The following is an 18,908-nucleotide window of genomic DNA, read 5'->3' as shown; positions in this document are numbered from 1 at the left end:
CGCGAAAACGAATTTGCTTAACTCTCAAAAGACTTATTATTTTCAAAACAGGATTAGATTTATTCTAGGTTTTCTATCAGTTTTCAGATCTAAGCAGCGCGTGTCGCGTTTATCTTAATTACTGTCATTTCGTTCGAATGTTTTTGATCGGCCGTTCAACCGTTTACTTTGACCTTATCCGTTGAAAACTTCAGCCGTTCAGCCGGTCGAAATTTTCCTGCAGCCTTTCAGCCGTTCAGCCGTTCAGCCGTTCGACTTCAACCGTTCTAAACTTTTCTGAAGCCGTTTAGCCGTTCGACTTCAACCGTTCGAAATTTTCCTTTAGCCGTTCAACCGTTCGACTTAAACCGTTCGAAATTTTCCTTTAGCCGTTCAGCCGTTCGACTTCAACCGTTCGAAATTTTCCTTTAGCCGTTCTGCCGTTCGACTTCAACCGTTCGAAATTTTTCTGAAGCCGTTCAGCCGTTCATGGCATCCGTTTTAAACGGTTTCTCTATCCGTTTGTCATCCGTTCACATACCGTGCGTTCGACCGTTCGAACGGATACCGTAAGGAACGTTTTCGCGTGAGAGGTCACATATAAAAAAATATTAAAATATTATTTTCACGATTTGACGTAAATGGATGAAAAGAATCTGATAAAATTTTAGGCCCCTGCTTTAAGGTATATTGCAAACTTGTAGAAGATTGTGTTACTATCGAATCAATTTACAAAACCCTGCATTATGCGTGACCCTGAAGGCAGCCGCGGATATCAGTCCAAATGTGTCGACGAGCAAAGCGTTTCTTGATTCTTGATAATCATTGATTTTTGCTAGACTTATTAATTTTCCCCCCTTCTAACAGCCATGTCTGTTGTCGAATACTGTAAGCTAAAGCATCAGTGTACCAAGGAAATCAATTGGGAATTTGAAAGTGAGTTGTTGATACTTACTTACAAAGATCTTACCAGTTGTAATTCAGAAGACGAGATCACAGACGTTAATTCGTTTCTCACCAAACTGGAGGAGAGGAGTCTTCTTGGAATTGATCGTTTTCATGTATTGAAGGATCTCCTAAAAGGGATGAGAAAATGGGATCTTCTTCGAATGGTGGACGAATTTGAAATTAAGAGAAAGGACTACAAACAGTTTCTGGAGAAGATAAGTCGTGCACTCGACGAGTCCAATGAACTGCAACGACTTATTTTAATCTGCAAAAGACAAAATCTGATAGCTCATGACAGAGAGGAACACATTGGAAATGTCAATGCATTGTTCACAGAGCTAGAAAAACAGAATAATCTGGGGATAGGAAACCTTAATATCCTGAAAAATCTAGCAACTGAAGTGGAGAAACCAGATTTGTGTAGACTTGTGGATGAATTCGATGAGAAGAGAAAACAGGAAGACGATGCTGAGAGGAAAAGGAAAGAGTGGGAGGACTACAAACAAAGAGCACGAGGTAAGGGATAGTTTCCACCTGAATTCCTTCTTTTCGAAACAGTTCCTCGACCAAACGTTTAATCCTTATAATCGAACTTAGTGAATTGAATTTTGGGATACTTAGTGTTATGATACTAAGCTGACGAAGATAACTTGCTGGAATATATTGTCAATCCGAATAAGTAGCCACATTGACTTGCCTAGACGGATGAAAACTAAATTTAGACGACCAGCCAAAATGTAATGGCTACGCTGCCAGTTGCGAGGCGAGATATTCCAGATATTTCACAAAGGTTTTTGCTTAATTATAGGCTCATAGCGTGCGTAGACGTGCGAACCTCTTTTATCAATTTATCTTTGATTTTACTGATGGTACAATTAGGTAGCACCTTCTTGAAGGAATCGATAGAGTGCTGGGAAGAAATGTTTAGACAATATGGCGGGCGAATAAACATAAATTTCGTTCCCAGGACCTCGTTTGTGTTCTCTTAAAGAACGGCGAGAAGCTGGTATATGACCGCTGTATTTGCTGTAGTGGTTGAGTTCGGAAAAAGCTTTTTAGTTGCTTCTATTCCTTGAAGCAGGTGCAAGGAGTGAGGTTTTACCTCACTGCTGATCAGTTCATCCTTTACCATGACATTAAAATCAGCTTAGATATTCTCCATTCTGTTATAATACATTTGCTATGGCACTGATTAGGGGAATTTAGTTAACAATCAAGGGCTTACCAAGTTTGCGATTATTTCCTTAATTCATGGGCCAGATGTTTTATTCCGCAGCGATACTGCAGTGATCATCAGGGGTTAACTAGTTAATTCACCAGTGATTAGATGGCCCTGCTGATCGTAAATCTAAGCCAGATACATGAAAAGTCTGTAATGGGAAGTATTTCATAGATCAATGTTCACGATTTCTCTCCCTGATTAATTATGGATTAAATAATCGATTTATTAAACGTTCCAGCTCAGGCCGCTTCTGTTCTTGTTGGTGGAATAAACATTGGAGAAAGATTAATTGGAGGTAAGAGAGTTTGTTAATTTATTTTCCTGAGTGACAAAGCCAAATTGTATGGAACCTGAAACCTTAGACAGTAAAAACCGTAACGTAAAGAGTCGTTGTGTGGCTATTGCATACTTAAGACCAACATTGTCACCCTAACCAGAAAGTTAGATGTAAAGATGAGAACCAACATATAAATTTGCTCAATTTCTACAAAATAAACATGGAAATTGCTGGGTCTAGACTTGTCAACTATTTGTTAAAGTGCTGTCCTAGGAAAACTCTGGTTAGTTTTCACTTTATTTTGTAATAGTTGTCACCAATGTTGCGTTTCGCAGCAAGGCTATGTAGGCAATTTTTAACCAATAGAATAATAAAAGAGGAAAAGTTGAGTTAAGTACATGTAAACCCTTCGAAATAAATTTGAGTTTTTGTTACTCTCACACAAAACGAGTTAAGTATGGAAATGTTACTCAATACGTTTTACAACCCTTCAACTTACATTTATTGTGAGTTTTCACAGAGCAAAACTGTCAATTTATGTTTAGATATCTCTGGATTTGTCGTAGTTCTTAGTTTTGGAGATTCGGAGGTAGTAATTAGGTCTTTAGACCTAATTTTGAGCCATGCACTGCTGGGTATTTATTTTAGTGCGTAAACATTCGATTACTGTTTTTACATGTAAGAAATTCTTGGATGGATAAGGAACAATCGTACAAAATTTCATTTCTCAGACAGAACTGTCTGCAATTGCGTATTGAAAGTATGTCAAAAATTGCGTCGATCTTATAAAAATCCCATCAAAATTTGCGCAGAAAATGAAATTCTAGTGAACAGTGTCGCGACACGCAGTCTGCAACTGAATTTATACTAGAATTATCTCATTGCTTTCAACACCCCTTTATTGCTACCAACAACCGAAGTTTTACGGACAAATGTAAAATAATGACAAGATCCAGTGTTATCCTGTGGATTTACGATTAGCAATTTGAAGTTCCCTCTCGTAACTACGATTTGTTGTACATTCGCAAAACTAACGCCTTCAAACTTCCTGCGAAAATTTTTCACATTTACTGGTCAAGTTAAAACAGAAAAGCTAATTTGTAATAGTGTAGTTTACGTACAGTGTTCTAAGCTGGAAGCAAGAATACTTTTAGTGACATTTGCAGTTGCCTGCTGGTTTATCCAGGTTTATCGTAAACAAATTCTACTCTGCTACTAGCGACTGATTCCAATATTTCTGCTGATGAGTAAAAATAGACGGCATTTACCTTTTCAGTGTCGAACGCAAATATTTCATGGGTCTCTGAAGTAGTGTGTTCATGCCTGAGGCGCGTTGACTCTACTAAATTTTGGAAGTTACCTGTGCAATGGATTGAGAACCTCATATGCTCAAATGCACCCAATTGTAATGCGCGACAAGCCCTAACCTACAAAATGTTTACTTCAGTGACTCTTAACTCTGTTAATCACCGCCCCCTCCTTTCCCATGATAATTTGAGGCCATGTCCAGCTTTGTCTGCTGACTGGGAAATACACAAGCCACAGTTAGTGGCATTTCCCATGGTAGATTATCCCAAACTGTATCATATTTAAGTTTTAGTATCCCTTGTCAACCAACGGCTACACTGGATATCTGATTTTGCTAACCTTAAAAAGAAATGTCACGAAGGAAAACCATTTTCCCTTTGTAGTTACGTATGAGTTTTCAATGGAGAATCGTGATTGGCCCTTATACCTTGAACATCAAAACACCACCACCTTTAATTTCATGGGCGCTTTGTGTGATTTTTTGGCGTATCCATAAATATTTACCCGGGAAATTTACCTCGGAGAAATACTAGTAACACTCACTAAGTGCAGTTTCACGTTGTAAAAGGGTCACTTATCACGATAAAAAAAAAAGCTCCGTGTAACCGTACCCTAAGGGAGCTAGGGTGCTTACCATTTACCAAAAAAATCTGGAAATTTCGGTCGAAAGTCAAATGGAACAGTAAGGTGCTTACCATTTGTCAGAATAAACCAGTTGGGACGACTGTTGAATAATGGTAAGGGTTTTTCCAAAATCAGCAAACCAACCGAACGAGATAGGGCTTACCATTTGCAGTTCGATTTCCCGTAATTGTTTTCGGCTGATAAGAGAATGGAAACTGGAAAGTTTAGCAAATGGTAAGGAAATTTCCGCCGTTCTGTCCCGAACAGAAAAAGAGGACTACCTCTAGAGGAAGTCTACAATTTCCGAACGGATTTTAAAAAAAAAAAAATCCGTTCCATTTGACCTTCGACCGAAATTTCCGGGTTTTTTTTGCTAAATGGTTAGCGCCCTAATTTTCCGGAAAATTCATTCGCAAATTGTAGAGTACCTCCAGAGATAGTCCTCTTTTTCCGGTCCGAACGGAACAGCGGAAATGTCCGTACCATTTGCTAGTCTCCAGTTTCTAGTCTCTCATCAGCTGAAAACAATTCCAAATGGTAAGCGCCATCTCGTTCGGCTGGTTTACTGATTTTGGAAAAACTGTTACCATTATTCAACAATCATCCCAACTGGTTTATTTTGACAAATGGTAAGCACCCCTAATTTCCTCGGAATTAGAAGTCCAAAGATGTTTCTCCCGTAAGCGTTTTGTCTTCGGAAGCTTGGGATTCTACTGAATCTTTACTCGGCATTTATTACTATAACATGACAAATTGTATTACACTCACTGTAAAGCTAATCATACCGCATCAACATTTATTTGACTGAAATTCCACACAAGTAAGCATTACAGACCTGTTTTTTTTTTCTGTGACCGAAAAAGAACATTTTATATTTATAGTCTATCTACTTCTCTTTATACTTAAGCTTCCTTATCGTCTCTCTCTCAATAACATAAATTTCGAAAATAGCAATTCACTCAAGTCTAGTCTTTGATAGGCTCTCAGTTGCTGGAAATAAACAAAGAAGTAAGAAAGCGAATTATGTGAGGAGTCTGTGAAGGAGTGCTCTCCTTAGCCAACTCTCCACTACCGTTTGTTTCTTTGCCTCGCCCCGCTATTTCGGTAGACTCCACAAGCGGCTAAAAAATACCCTATGATTTCCACACTTTTTACAGTTGTCACACCTCTCTGTACTTTCCGCAATGTTACTGGTGGTGCTGTGGTCGTCACTACATGGATGGTCCTTCGCAGGAGTCCTAGTATGGAAGCATTTGTCAATGCTTTCAAAGAAGCTGTTCTTCCATTTGGAAATTGCTTACGTGCAATTAGTGAAGGATCAATCCGATTTACGCTTCAAGCAGAAAATATTTCCGCTCTTGACGCACTATGGCAAAGTTATCAAGACGCAACGCTACAAAAAAATTTACAAGAGTTCCTTGTTACTGAGGAAATAAAGCAGCTGGCAGGTGGTGAAGTGACATTGACTGTGTATATCGACGAAGATGAATACAGAAATGCTATCTTCGATTTGATGATATCAGGAAAAGAAGGTAACTACACCTGAAATAGTCCCGCCATTATGCATGACTCCTTGTGCAAGGTGAATTAAAAACGTCTCTTGTTGTATCTTATAACGGTAAGAATCACGGCATTTAGAAGATGTGATGTAATTTTCTTTAAACGTTGTTGCGTTACGATTCATCTAATATTTTTTCCTCGTATGCGATTTATTGGAACACGCCACGAGACTAAATATACACCAGCTCATATATAACCCTCCAGCTTTATTCTCTAGCTGATGTTTCAGGCCTGATTTAAACTTACCTTTCATGAGATAACAGCCGTATACGATTAAAATATCATTCAATTTTGGCGCGAATGAAGAGACTAATTTACGTGTTAACAAAGGCCAACTAGACAGTTAACCCAGGTGAGTTTTCAGAAAAATTATATGCATTTAGTTTTTTCGTTTCTTCTCCAAGACATCATGCAGTATGCGTTATCACCGTTGTGTAGAGGTTGATTATATCTACATGAGCTTGAATTCGGAGGAGAAAGGATCTCAATATCTTCAAATTATTTGATAGGCGCTCTTTGTTCGCAAACGTACTTCCTTATGGCTAACATAAATTGTTTAAGTCCAGATAATTGAGTTTGCGGAAAGATCCACTATACAGAACTTGAAATTGTAGACTTGGCATATTTCGTCTTTATCGGCCTGATCTGTCGCGCGGATCTAAAGAATACCTTTGAATCGCAACATCATTTTTGTGTATGTTTGGTCGACTGACAGAGTGAGCTGGGAAAGAGTAGTTGCTCATAATCGATAAAAATGCCCAACGGGTTGTTCTTCCTCTTCACGTAGCAACAGGTTCTCGAACTGATTATCCGAATGACATACGCAACTCCTCCGTTAAAACAGCCCAGTGATATGAAAAGCGTTCACTTGAAACGGGTCGATATTATTGTTTCTAAAACTCATTCTAAAAGCAACTTTGAGTAGTGCTCATAAATGTAATTTCCAGACAACTTAGGAGCGAATGTGGCTAAAAATCGAACATTTTCAAAATATGGCGGCAACAACCTAAAAATCAATTCGGCTAATATTCTCAAGTTAAGTTGGCCTTAAAGAGAAACAAACCGCGGTATACTTCAAACCCACGTGCGATTGGATGATTTTTATGCGTTCAGGTTTTTTCAATTTGTGACGTGACGCGACGCTCCGAGATTCGCCTTAAATTTTTAGCTTCTACAGCGGAATTCAGTTATTATCGATTTTCTTGAAAATAAAACGATATTCAGAAAAACGAAGTATTCTGTGACTTATTTCCCTTTGAGACCTACTAAACTTTGAGATATAAGTGAAATTGATTTTTCAGCTGTTGCCACTAAATGTTTGACCATTGGTAACATTTGCTCTTAAGTTTCACCTACCTTGTGGGTTATTTCTCACTAGCATATGATTTATTTCCGAAAGCTTGATGATCATCCAACGCTTCTTCAGCACTCTATTTGATTTTTACTGTAAATTTTAGAGATTAAACTTGAAGAAAAAAGCGGATTAAAAGATCGAGCAAGTTCTGATTCAGACCTTCTGAAAAAACGAAACATGACCACATCGAATACCAAAGATCCTTTTCCAGAGAGGAAGTTTTTTCCTCTTGAGAGAAAAGTGCGTGTAGAAGAAAATCTTTGGGAGATCTTCAGTGAAATCACACCATCGAGTGATAGCGGAGCTGGGACCTGGAGTAGAGCCACTTCTGAATATGGATTTGACGAGGGTAAAAGTGATAGTTAGTGTACACCGAATGATAATTCTTAATAGAATCGGTATGAGTTTCTGAGTCTTGTTGAGTTCTTACCATTGAAGGTCTTTCCCACTCGGCTTCGCGAGTCAATTGTGATGTAATCATAAATGTTGATGTCAGATAGTCCGGTCTTAGAAACCTTGCTTTCGTGTTAATAGTCTTGTTGGGTGTAAGAACTGTCTCGAAAAAATGTGTGGTCGAGCCTTTTTTACGATTCTATGTTTGTGTGTGAAGCCATCGAGTCAAAGTCAATATTTATTCCGAAGACGATTCTTCTTTTCTTTCAGGCCCTTGGTTAGTTGAGGATATGCTCATCGAGGAGATACCAGAGGACAGTAATTTGACAGAAAATTTGAAACGTAAGTAACGTTTTGTGAAATAGTCGTCTAATAGGAGCGCCAACATGTAAATACATTTGTTTGGTGGCCTGTTGCATGTTCCAGGCCAGCAATGTTCACGGTAATTGAACATTAATTTCGAATCCATCCTGGATTAAGGCTATCTAATTTACTAAGATGTGGGTGCTTCCGGTTAGGAAATACCATTTGCAACCTGATGGCAACCGGCCGAGAGATACATTCTCTTTGTAATCACTTTCATTGTTTATATCTACATGAGCTAGAATTCCTTTGTTCTTTTCCGAGGGGAATTGTTCTCAGTAGTAGGAATCGAAATTGTGTACTTGGTATGCCTGGGTTTAAAAAATACCTGTGAATCGCAAAATCACTTTTTGTGTTTGTTTGGTCGACTGACAGATTGAGCTGGGAAAGAGTAGTTGCTCATAGTGAATAAAAATGTCCAACGGATTGTTTTTTTCTCTTTATGTAGCAACAGCTTCTTGAATTAAGTATCCGAATGGCATCCGCAACTCGTCCGCGAAACAACCCTGTGATATAGAAAGAGTTGAAACTTGTCGATATCACTGTTTCTAAAACTCATTTGAAAACCAACTTTGAGTAGTGCTCAAAAATGTAATTTCCAGGTAAATCAAGTTTCACTTACCTTGTGGGTTATTTCTTATTAGCATATGATCTATTTTCGAGAGCTTGATGATTATCCAAGTAAAATACAATGCTCAATGTCTCAATGCTCTTTTGCAAATGATGTAGAACGCACCGCTTCATTCAGCCCCATATTACATTTTTGACTTTAAATCTCAGTGACCACAATGACTTCAAAAGATCCTTTTCGAGAGGGAATGTTTTTACCATTTGGGACAAAAGTGAGTGTAGAAGAAAGTCTCTGGGAGGCCTTTAGTGATATCACACCACCGAGTGATAGCGGATCTGGGGCCTGGAGTGGAGCCACTTCTGAATATGAATTTGGCGAAGGTAAAAGTGATAGTTAGTCTCCACCGAATGATAATTCTTAATAGAATAGGTATGAGTTGCCGAGTGTCGTCGAGTTCTTACTATTGAATGTCATTCCCACTCGGCTTAGCAAGTCAATTGTGATGTAACCATAAATGTTAATGGCAGATACCCCAGTCGTAGAAACCTTGCTTTCGTGTCAATAGTCTTGTTGGTTACTTGGGGAAATGCTAGAATCGTTAAATAACTGGCCTTGTAATTTCATAGTGGTTGGGTGTAAAGACTTTCTAGCAAAACTGTGGCCCAGGTATGAAAGTACATCCTCCAACAATCACTCGAACACGAAGGACAAAGTCAAAAGAGACGCATGTGACAACAAGTATCACAGTATCGTAACCTATGATGTTACTTCTTCCCTACTAACGCCAAACCAAGTTTGAAGGAAAGCAAGGCTCCTAGCATCCTCTGGATCCAGAGTGAAAGCTTATCATGGCCAGCAACGTATTAGGGTAACACTGCCTCTTCCACATGGGCAATATTCTTCCATTAATTCAGCCTGGGCTTAGAGACCCTGAGTTCCTCAGTGAACTATGGTATACCTAGGTGATGCCTCTCCCTCGGAATCACAAAATAGCCGGGGTCTTGTCTTTATAAACGTGACAAATAAATACTTTTGCATCAATTAAGCCAGGTGCATGAATTGAGGAATGTGTTTAACAACAAAAATAATAGAGAAATGGTTTTTTCGTTTTGTCACACGTGTGGGACAAAGAATCAAGTGTACTACACTATGAGGAATCGAGTCTCAGATATTTGCATTCCGAGGCTCAGATCCACCACTGAGACTCTGCTGTGCGTATGGCCATGAAGTGGTTGGAAACTTAGATTTGTTAGATCTCTTTCTCGATTTTTTTACCGAGTTAAAAACCAATCATCGTTCTCTTTCTGTTCATAAATCCTCAGGAGACAGACTTGAAAAGCTCGACCAGATTGACAGTTTAATTAAAGGTGCCATTGAGAACTGGAACTCCTCGCGAAAACTGGGCTACTGATCGTCTCGCATAACTATTTAAGAAAAAAAGTACCAGCTGGGTCGTGTTGCTAAGGTTAATGATCTCCAAACAGTCGCACAACAGTGTTATGAATTTATTCTGTTTCGCTCAACAACAGCTGAAAAGAGAAAGTTAGTCTCGAAAAACAACAAAGTTCAAATTGCTTATCAACGCAGCGAAAAAGCGTGAGAGGCAATACACGTGATGAAGGAATCAGCAATGGTAATAGAGGGGGAGGAGGGGAAGGGTGTCCTCTTGAATTCCGTAAATCATTTAACTCGTGTGGTCGAGCCTTTTTTATGATTCTATGTTTGTGTGTGAAGCCATTGAGTCAAAGTCAGTATTTATTCTTAAGATGATTCTTCTTTTCTTTTAGCTCCTTGGTTACTTATGGATAGGCTCATTGAGGAGATGCCAGAGGACAGTAGTTTGCCAGAAATTTTGAAACGTAAGTAACGTTTTGTGAAATAGTCGTCGAATAGGAACGTCTACACCTAAATACATTTGTTCAGTGGCCTGTTGCATGTTCCAAGCCATCGACGTTTACGGTAATAACAACTTTTTCGAATCCATCCTGGATTAAGGTGATCTTATTTAGTGAGATGTGGGTGCTTCCGGTTAGTAAATTCCATTTGCGACCTGATGGCAACCGGCCGAGAGATACATTCTCTTTGTAATTACTTTCATTAATTATATCTACATGAGCTAGAATTCCTTTGTTCTTTTCCGAGGGGAATCGTTCTCAGTAGCTATAAATTATTTGATGGGCGCTCTTTGTTCGCAATCGTATTTCCAAATCGCTAACATAAATTATTATAAGTCAACATATTTGGGTTTGCGGAACTCAAACTCTTTGAGTATGGAACGAGTGTAATACAAAGAGTCAATTGTAGTAAACCATGAGGAATCGAGTCTCAGATATTTGCATTCCGAGGCTCAGATCCACCCCTGAGATTCTGCGGTGAGTTAAGCCAGCTTTCGCAATTTCTTTAGCAAGTACAAAACTTATAATCTTTCTCATTCTGTTAATAAACCCTCAGGAGACAGACTTAAAAAGCTCGACCAGGTTGACGGTTCAATTAAAGATGCCATTGAGAACTGGAACAGCATTCTGGGAGCATACAAAGATGCATACCCAACCGAAGGTCATATGATCAATTGATTATTTTCAACGAATTAATCATACTTTTAATCAGTTAATAAGTTGATTGACTTTCAAAGATGATACTATCGCTGATAATACAAATCTTCTTTAAAAAAATATAACGCACGAATAAAGGGCTATCCAGATGAGGGCTTAATGCTGGCTTAATATTCTTGTGCAATGGAAATTTAGCACCTCTTTTTTCTATCATATTTCGCCTGATGGCCATGTGTGGCTGTGAGTGATAATCGATTGCTGGCTTTTAAGATCAGTTATGAGGTGAGAAATTGATTCCTCATCTTTCCGTGATGTAATGTGTTTAAAATAGCCTTTGTTTGTGTAATAGCCATGGCGTAATAAAAATAATTTTTGCAGTGCTAATACTGCAAATACATTCGAAAGTGCTCTAAATTAAGTACTACCAGATTCACTCATCTATTACCCAAGTTATATGTTTCTGGTACTACAAAATACTGAGGTAGAAGCTTTCCTGAAAGGAATCGTTCTAAAATTAGTTCTTAAAACGGGCGAGGCATCTACAGTGAGGCACGATCTCCAAGAGTAAAGAAGTTGACTCTTGGAACGAACAGAGGACGAATAGAAGAGCATAATTAGCAGTTGATGACAATAGATCTTTAATGTAGGGTGGACTGACCGTTTCACGAATTGGAGACCATTCTGTTGGGCATGAATTTAAGACTAAGAAATTACATTCTCAATTATTTCTAGGACGTAAATATCATATCATAGGGAAAGAATTGAAAAGGATCAGAATCACTCTAAGAACCTTTAGAGAGAATGAAAAAAGGTGGATAAATGCAGGTCAGTCTCATAAAAATTAAATGGTGGACTCTGGAATGATCACCATTAGTTAATTTAGGGAGGGTACCTTATTATGAGAGAGTGGCTATGGGTTGTACTATGCAATATCATGTACTTATTGACCGAAAGCCAAATATTTTCTCGTCCAGCCCGACCAAACTTTGTCAATAAGCATTTTATCCTATAACCACCAACTGTTGAAAATTTCAAAACTGTTTTTTTAACCTAAAAAGGACGCACTTGTGTACAGAAGAAGGGCGCCAACTGGAGAAGTAATATAAAGTTTCTACTCTAAATACCTTTCTTTTTTGCGAGAAGTCACCAAAAGAAATTCATATTTCATTGAGAAGCACGACTCATTTCCTCACCTTTTTTATTTCAAGTTCAAGGTCACGCTGTTGGAAAATATAAAATAGCCGTGTGAGTACGGGGCCGGACTGTTTTTCCGAACCGGCTTTCATTATGGTTTTCTTTGGAATTACGCGCGTGGGGCGGTACGGCCATATGATGATTCTACATCTTACTTTGGTAATAGCACCCGTGGGTAAGATGAAGCGAATCCTGAGTGCTGCTTGGCTAGCCGGGTGGACAAGATAGGCCCATTTTACCCGCTTGGGATTTCCCACTTTAATACCGCCCCCCCCCCCCTCCAAAAAAAAAAATTGGGAGCTTGTGCAGCTTTCTAATTAATTTCAATCAACGCTTTTGACGTTTACCCATCAATAGTGCAAACCTATTAAATCAGCTTTTTTTTAATTTGCCAAATAATTTCCAAGCGCTCGAACACAAACAATTCATTCTTGATTCTCTCTGTAGTCGGCGAGATCCTTTTACTATACAATAAATAAATCTTTTGTTGATCAACCAGTCAAAGCGCCCTCATTTGTAACTTTTTAAAATCAGTTTTGGCGTAAGCCTTAGCATCTTTATTCTTACTCAGTGGCCTCTACATTCTATATGCGTTATATTGTCCAACTAAATGGTCAATCTAAAGGTTAAGGTGAAAGGATATTAGTGGATATATAGGTGCTATAAAACACACACAAAAAAAAATAGAAAAATCAGCTAATATCCAGCCATCTTGACCTTAAAATGCACCATAACGCGTAAGGAATGCGCTTGAGAATGAGATAGAATAAACCTGCCAAAGATCATGGCATTATTAAAGCAATTACAAATAAGGACACTCTTTATGAATGATACCTTAAATCACGCATCGCTATATGTTTACTTGCGTATGGATCTGAACGAATACACAGGTTTAGAATAATATTTTCAAATGACAGTATTTAGTCAAGAAACGAAAAACAAAACAACAACAACAATAATTATCAATCAACTTTGAATATGAAGTTTTGTTTTTATCTCCAATTGAGACTCTCAATCTAAATTAGCTAACGGATAAACATGATTATGACCAAATTCTTATTTCATATTTGGTCTGGCCGAAACATGCGCATTTTCAGAGCTTGAAAGCTTACTGTAATAGCACAGCATGACAGCCCCTTTTAAATTTCATTGATCCCTCATCTGATAGTTGATTTACTTGAACTTGCATTTGGCCTCTTAGAATCAGTCGTTTTCTTAATGGAAGAAGTCTGTTGATTTTAAAACACCTTAAACAGCAAACCCTGATCAGTTGTACAATTTACGAGCAACCATCAGATTTCTCTTAGACAGTTTGATATCAGTATCGAGGTCAGTCATTCCGTTAATAATGTTTTTCCATCTTTTTTGTTGCATTTTAGAATCTACCTTGACAACGTCAATCACTTCTCAAGCTACCATACAAAAATTGGAAAGATTTATGCATCTAATCTCGGGCGAAGATTATTTCGGAAAACCAACCTCTGAGGACAAAACAAGGATCCGTGTCTTGGCAAGAAAAGTTAGAAATTTTAAAGGAATGGACGTTTTTTCTTACTTGAGAAGGATCACACCATCAGGAACAACAGGTTTTGCTGTTTAATATCATTTCCTTAAATTCTTCTCAATACTTATCTATTGATTTTTGAGCAATTATAACCATGATGCCTTGTTAGCAAAATAGTCAGAAGGCCTTGAACATCGAGTTGTCTTCAATCCATGAAATTCAAATGAAAAAGTAATTTGCACAAAGGAAGCGGCACTTTTAAGTTTGCAATACATGTTTGGATATTACTCATGTCATGTTCAGTTGCAAAATATGTCCTTGTTACTATTTGACTTTAAATTTGAATGTACGTTATCGAGTTACAACGTTAGATTACGCTGTACAGATTCGTAAACTATTCGGATAAAATACAACGGAAGTACGGAAGGCAAAAGTGGTATTTTGAAGTACCCCAGGAAAAACCAAAACAGAAAATACTTTTCGGTCCGTTAAACTAATTTTGCACTAACTTGCTTTAAAATTTTGAATTAAGAATATACTTGTGGCGGGAACCATTTATAACAAGGAAAATTATTTCCCTGGCGTGGCCGTGACAGTCATCATCTATTGCTCTTTTCCCTAAGCAACAAGCAGTCTCTGTTTCGTACCAGTTGTGGAGCGTGAAAGACAAATCGAGATGTTTACCAAAAAAGTGACTGCGCGAAAACTGGGCTATTGGTCTTCTCGCCTAGCTACTTAAGGAAAAAAGTACCAGCTAGGTCGCGTTGCTAAGGTTAATGATCTGGATACAATGGCATCATAGTGTAATTCATTTATTCTGTTTTGCTCAATAACAGCTGAAAAAAGAAAGTTAGTCGCGAAAAACAAGTTCAAAGTTCTTACCAACGTAGCGAAAAAGCGCAAGAGGCAATACACGTGATGAAAGAATCAACAATAATAATGGAGGGGGGGGGGGGTATGAAACCTCATGAATTCTGTAAACCATAGTTTGAAATCCTTTGAATCGTGTGGTCGAACATTTATTACGATTCTATGTTTGTGTGGGAAGCCATTGAGTATTTATTCCTAAGAAGATTCTCCTTTTCTTCCAGGTCCTCGGTTGCCTGATAACTTGTCTATCAATGAGATCCCGAAAGACAGAGAATATTATGTTTCAGTGTTTTTGAAATGTGAGTAACGTTTGGTAAAATAGTCGTCCTATAGGAGCGCCTACAGGTAAAACATGTAGCAGTGGCCTGTTGCATGTTTTAGACCATCGACATTCACGGTGATTACAACTGTTTGGAATCGAGCCTGACTGGCTCCCAATGGCAACCGGCCGAGAGACACACCCCCTTTGTACTATACGCTTAATGTATGGTCGCTAGGGAAACAGCTAGTTTTTTTTCCCCAAGAGTTCTGATGCTGAAACAATTGCACAGTTGTTGCCCACTCGCCAAATTCAATAGCACGTTAGTTTGTTTTTGCCATATGATTGTTTAAGGGAAAGTCTAAATATATAACAAAGCAAAATATATTAAAGTTCACGTGGCAACCAGGTGGACAATTATACATGGTTTGATGCTACTGTGGTTTAAAGATTTAACGAAAGTAACCGAGAACTAATAACTTATCGACCCAACGTTTCGACACTACTGTCTAGTGCCTTCATCAGGGGTGATCTAAACGCTGCAACAAGAGCTCTTTTTATACGCTCACTATTTAGCTGTACTTTTTTCTGACGGGGTGTAAGTGGGCGTCAGGAAGTAAGCCGCCATCATCGCGATTTAAAGGATACCAATTGTTCACAAACGTTATGAGTTTTATCTCTCATGAAATCCGCAAATTCGCAGGAATTTTTGACAGAGTAATCAGTATTCCCAATAACAAGCGACAAAATTCTCTCAAGATAACCAAAAATTGCATTAAGTCGGAGAAGTAAGAAAGGAGGCAATAGGCATCGATGGAATTCCCGGTTTATGAATTTTAGGTTAACCATAAAAACGTGGACATAAGCAGTCACTACTGTTTAACATTTTGTACGTATAGCCACAAATCTTACCAACTTTTTTAACCTACCTGAAACCACTGTCAAAAATTCCTGCGAATTTGCGGATTTCATAAGAGATAAAACTCTTAACGATTGTGAAGAATTAGTAAATTGGCGATCGTAAAGAGTTAAAAGGCTGACGTTTCGAGCGTTAGCCCTTAGTCGGAGCGATAGCTGGAGATGTCAGCCTTTAAACTCATTACGGTGGCCAATTTACGTTTTCAACTCAGTTGTTAACACTTAACTACCTGCTATACTCTCCCACCGACGCAGCACCACAGTCTCTTTAGAAACTTACCCCCCTTATTCATTTATATAATAATCACTTTTATTGAACCAGCACCGTATCATGTAATGGACCCTTTGGCATATGTTTTCAGTCTCATACTTTGTATCGCATCTTTGTTTCTGTTCACCAGGAAAACAATAGTCACGAGGCGTTTTGAAAACACACTAAAAACTACATATCACGAAAAACAAAAAAACTAAAAAACCCGACAAAGCTTGGTCTTCTCGTTTAAATAAGAAATACTAGAACAGCAGAGAAACTTCTGTAATCACTAGTGAGTCTGGAATGGCGTGTCTACTTTTATCTGAGCTCCACTCCATATGTTAAGTGCATGACATAGACCACACTAGAAATGAAACCGTACTGCAGATGTGTTATTCTTTTTTCATTATAATGCTCCATGGATATATCCTTGCTAGCAGTTCATAAAGTAGGTCACTCATATAACTTGATGGTCTGACGGGTTTTAAATTATAAACAAGTAATATTCCGTGTCGCACAATTGAGGTGAACGTTTATTTTCTTTATTTTAGGCCAATATTCCGAGATGCGGCATCAAATGAGGGGACTGGACTACTCGAACGAAAAGTTAGTGAATGTTTTAGCTAAGCGACACGACTTAAGAACAGTGGGGGAGCTGTATGACTTTCTATGTGAACACGGGCTGCCTCACGCTGCCGATGTTCTTTAAATATCTCAACCCCCCATACCAGCCCACGAGGATCTCTCGATCTCATGTTTTCTTACTCTGTCCTATGAGATGATGAATCAGCTCACACTTACCACTGGGAACAGATAATTTGCTGCTAAAGTCAGTCATACTAAATTGACATGATCAACTTTTCCTATAATTCCTCCGACTTAGCCAGTTAGGTAGGGTTGGTTATTATAAAAAGTAATGTTAGTATCGGAAGGTAATTTAGTTTTGCACATTATTAAAATTGGCATTAACTTTTCTCTCATTGCGTTAGTTTTCTAACCGGCGCGAGAAATCATTACCTTTAATTGATATTGTTGGAATTGGTGGAAGCGGTAAAATTTCATGTTTACTCGGTGTTTCCATCGGGTTCAAACTTACAGTTATTTTTAAAGGATTTAATTAAACTAACTACATTAGCTGGGAGCTAGGAAAACCAAACAAAAAAAAACTGTGGTCAAAGTCTAACCTGCTTTGGATACCGTATATATTAATATTGTACCAGAAAACTAGACGATCTCAGTTTGAAAAATGAGTTTTCTCAATTTCATTTCAAATTCACTCAAGGAGTTGGATCGTTTAATTTATTTGGCGATGCTTTTCCACAACACAGCCCTGCTTATGCTTAAACTTCGCTCACATTAATTAAACGAGTATTATCTTTAACGAGTATTATTCTGTGCACATATAAACGAGCCGTGATGTGTTCACAGCAAAGAGATTCAAGAGCTTATATTCCAACCAGCAATTACCAAGTGCTAGTCCATGGACATATTTGATCAAAATAGAGAAAAGCGATATGCTTTATCATGACACTGACAAATCGGTGAAAGATCATTTGACGCATCTGGTAACTTCAATTCTTGACAAAATTTTCTGAACACCAACGACAAAACGGTCGAAAATCAACATATTTTGAAACCATGTAGGCAAGATTACGTCCTTCTCCGTTTGCAATCTTGATTAACATCCGAGCCGAATTCATGCGTAAAAGCTGCAATTGTTTCAACATTACTTAAGGGGTTGGAGGACAGTTCAGAGAGTCGTTTTTAGAATATAGACATATTTTTTCACAGTAGATAAAACACATATTTCATAAAGCCTTTTTTCCGAAAAAATTTTGATCAGAATAGTAGATGTTCGCTCGGTAGATAATAACTAAACTTCATTTGCACTTTTTATCAAGCGCGGTTGATTAATGTGTGAAGTTTTCGACGCGCCTTGAAGCTTTTAGGTCAGAATTTCGCAGTCTGAATAATATTTCCAAAGGGTCTTGATATTAGCAGCAAGTCAAGAATTTAAAGAAAGCGACAAAACTTTTAATTCTGTAATACATGTTTCGACAGAGACTTCAGTTAATTAAAGTACAAAGTGTTGGAAGTTGAATCATCTAGTAAGTAAAAAAATGCTAATTATCATAAATGGTGACAACAAGAGAAGAGGTAAAGCATGAAATTGAGAGAATTAAAAGGATCATTTTTTTTTTACATGGTGTAATTGTTGATTCAAGGATGGTTGTTCTCTTTGAATATAAATAGCCTCTTTTATTTTGAGTCGAAAACCGGTAGAGACGTGATCCAAAACATGGAAGTTATCTGCTGTGCAGAATCTTGCAGATTCTTGAAAATGTGAGAGGCCCTGTCATTGACTAAGGGACTAAATTCAAATTCCAACACTTTGTACATTAATTCACTGAAGATGACATTAGTTTCTGTCGAAACATGTATTACAGACTTAAAAGTTATGTCGCTTTCTTTAAATTTGAATAACACATTTTAAAATTGTGTTTACAGCATCGACAAAAAGCAAAACACCCCCCTGATTTTTTTCACTTTTTATATGTTAATCCTTATATAAGTGATTGTAAAAAAAATTGTAAAGATCAATTCACGTTTGTCGGAAATAAAGATTAATTCCAGAACAATTATTTTCGTGCCTTTGACAGTGAAATTAGTCTCCACAAATGCCAGTGCATTAGAGAAAGCGAGAAGGAAATATTGATTCCACCCCTCCCCCCATCGTCCCATCATCTCATATAAGGGCC

General features: G+C 38.0%; 1 protein-coding gene across 2 annotated transcripts; it reads left to right on the top strand.

The window, feature by feature from the left end:
* Positions 1–733: 733 nt before the first annotated feature.
* Positions 734–18,788, top strand: LOC113675507 (uncharacterized). Of its 2 annotated transcripts, XM_089208915.1 has the most exons (12): positions 734–1,443; positions 2,388–2,444; positions 5,516–5,890; positions 7,376–7,621; positions 7,936–8,007; positions 8,809–8,979; positions 10,387–10,458; positions 11,051–11,155; positions 11,884–11,976; positions 13,725–13,931; positions 14,941–15,018; positions 16,701–18,788. In XM_089208915.1, the coding sequence occupies exons 1-12, from the start codon at positions 849–851 to the stop codon at positions 16,856–16,858; spliced, it is 2,229 nt and encodes a 742-aa protein (XP_089065041.1). In that variant the 5' UTR covers positions 734–848; the 3' UTR covers positions 16,859–18,788. The 2 variants fall into 2 exon arrangements, with proteins under 2 accessions (XP_089065041.1, XP_089065042.1); XM_089208916.1 differs by lacking the exon at positions 11,884–11,976.
* Positions 18,789–18,908: the final 120 nt, after the last annotated feature.

Source organism: Pocillopora damicornis, chromosome 6 (genome assembly GCF_964200805.1).
Source record: "Pocillopora damicornis chromosome 6, jaPocDami1.2, whole genome shotgun sequence".
NCBI classification, from domain to species: Eukaryota; Metazoa; Cnidaria; class Anthozoa; order Scleractinia; family Pocilloporidae; genus Pocillopora; species Pocillopora damicornis.
This window is presented reverse-complemented; position numbering and strand designations above follow the sequence as displayed.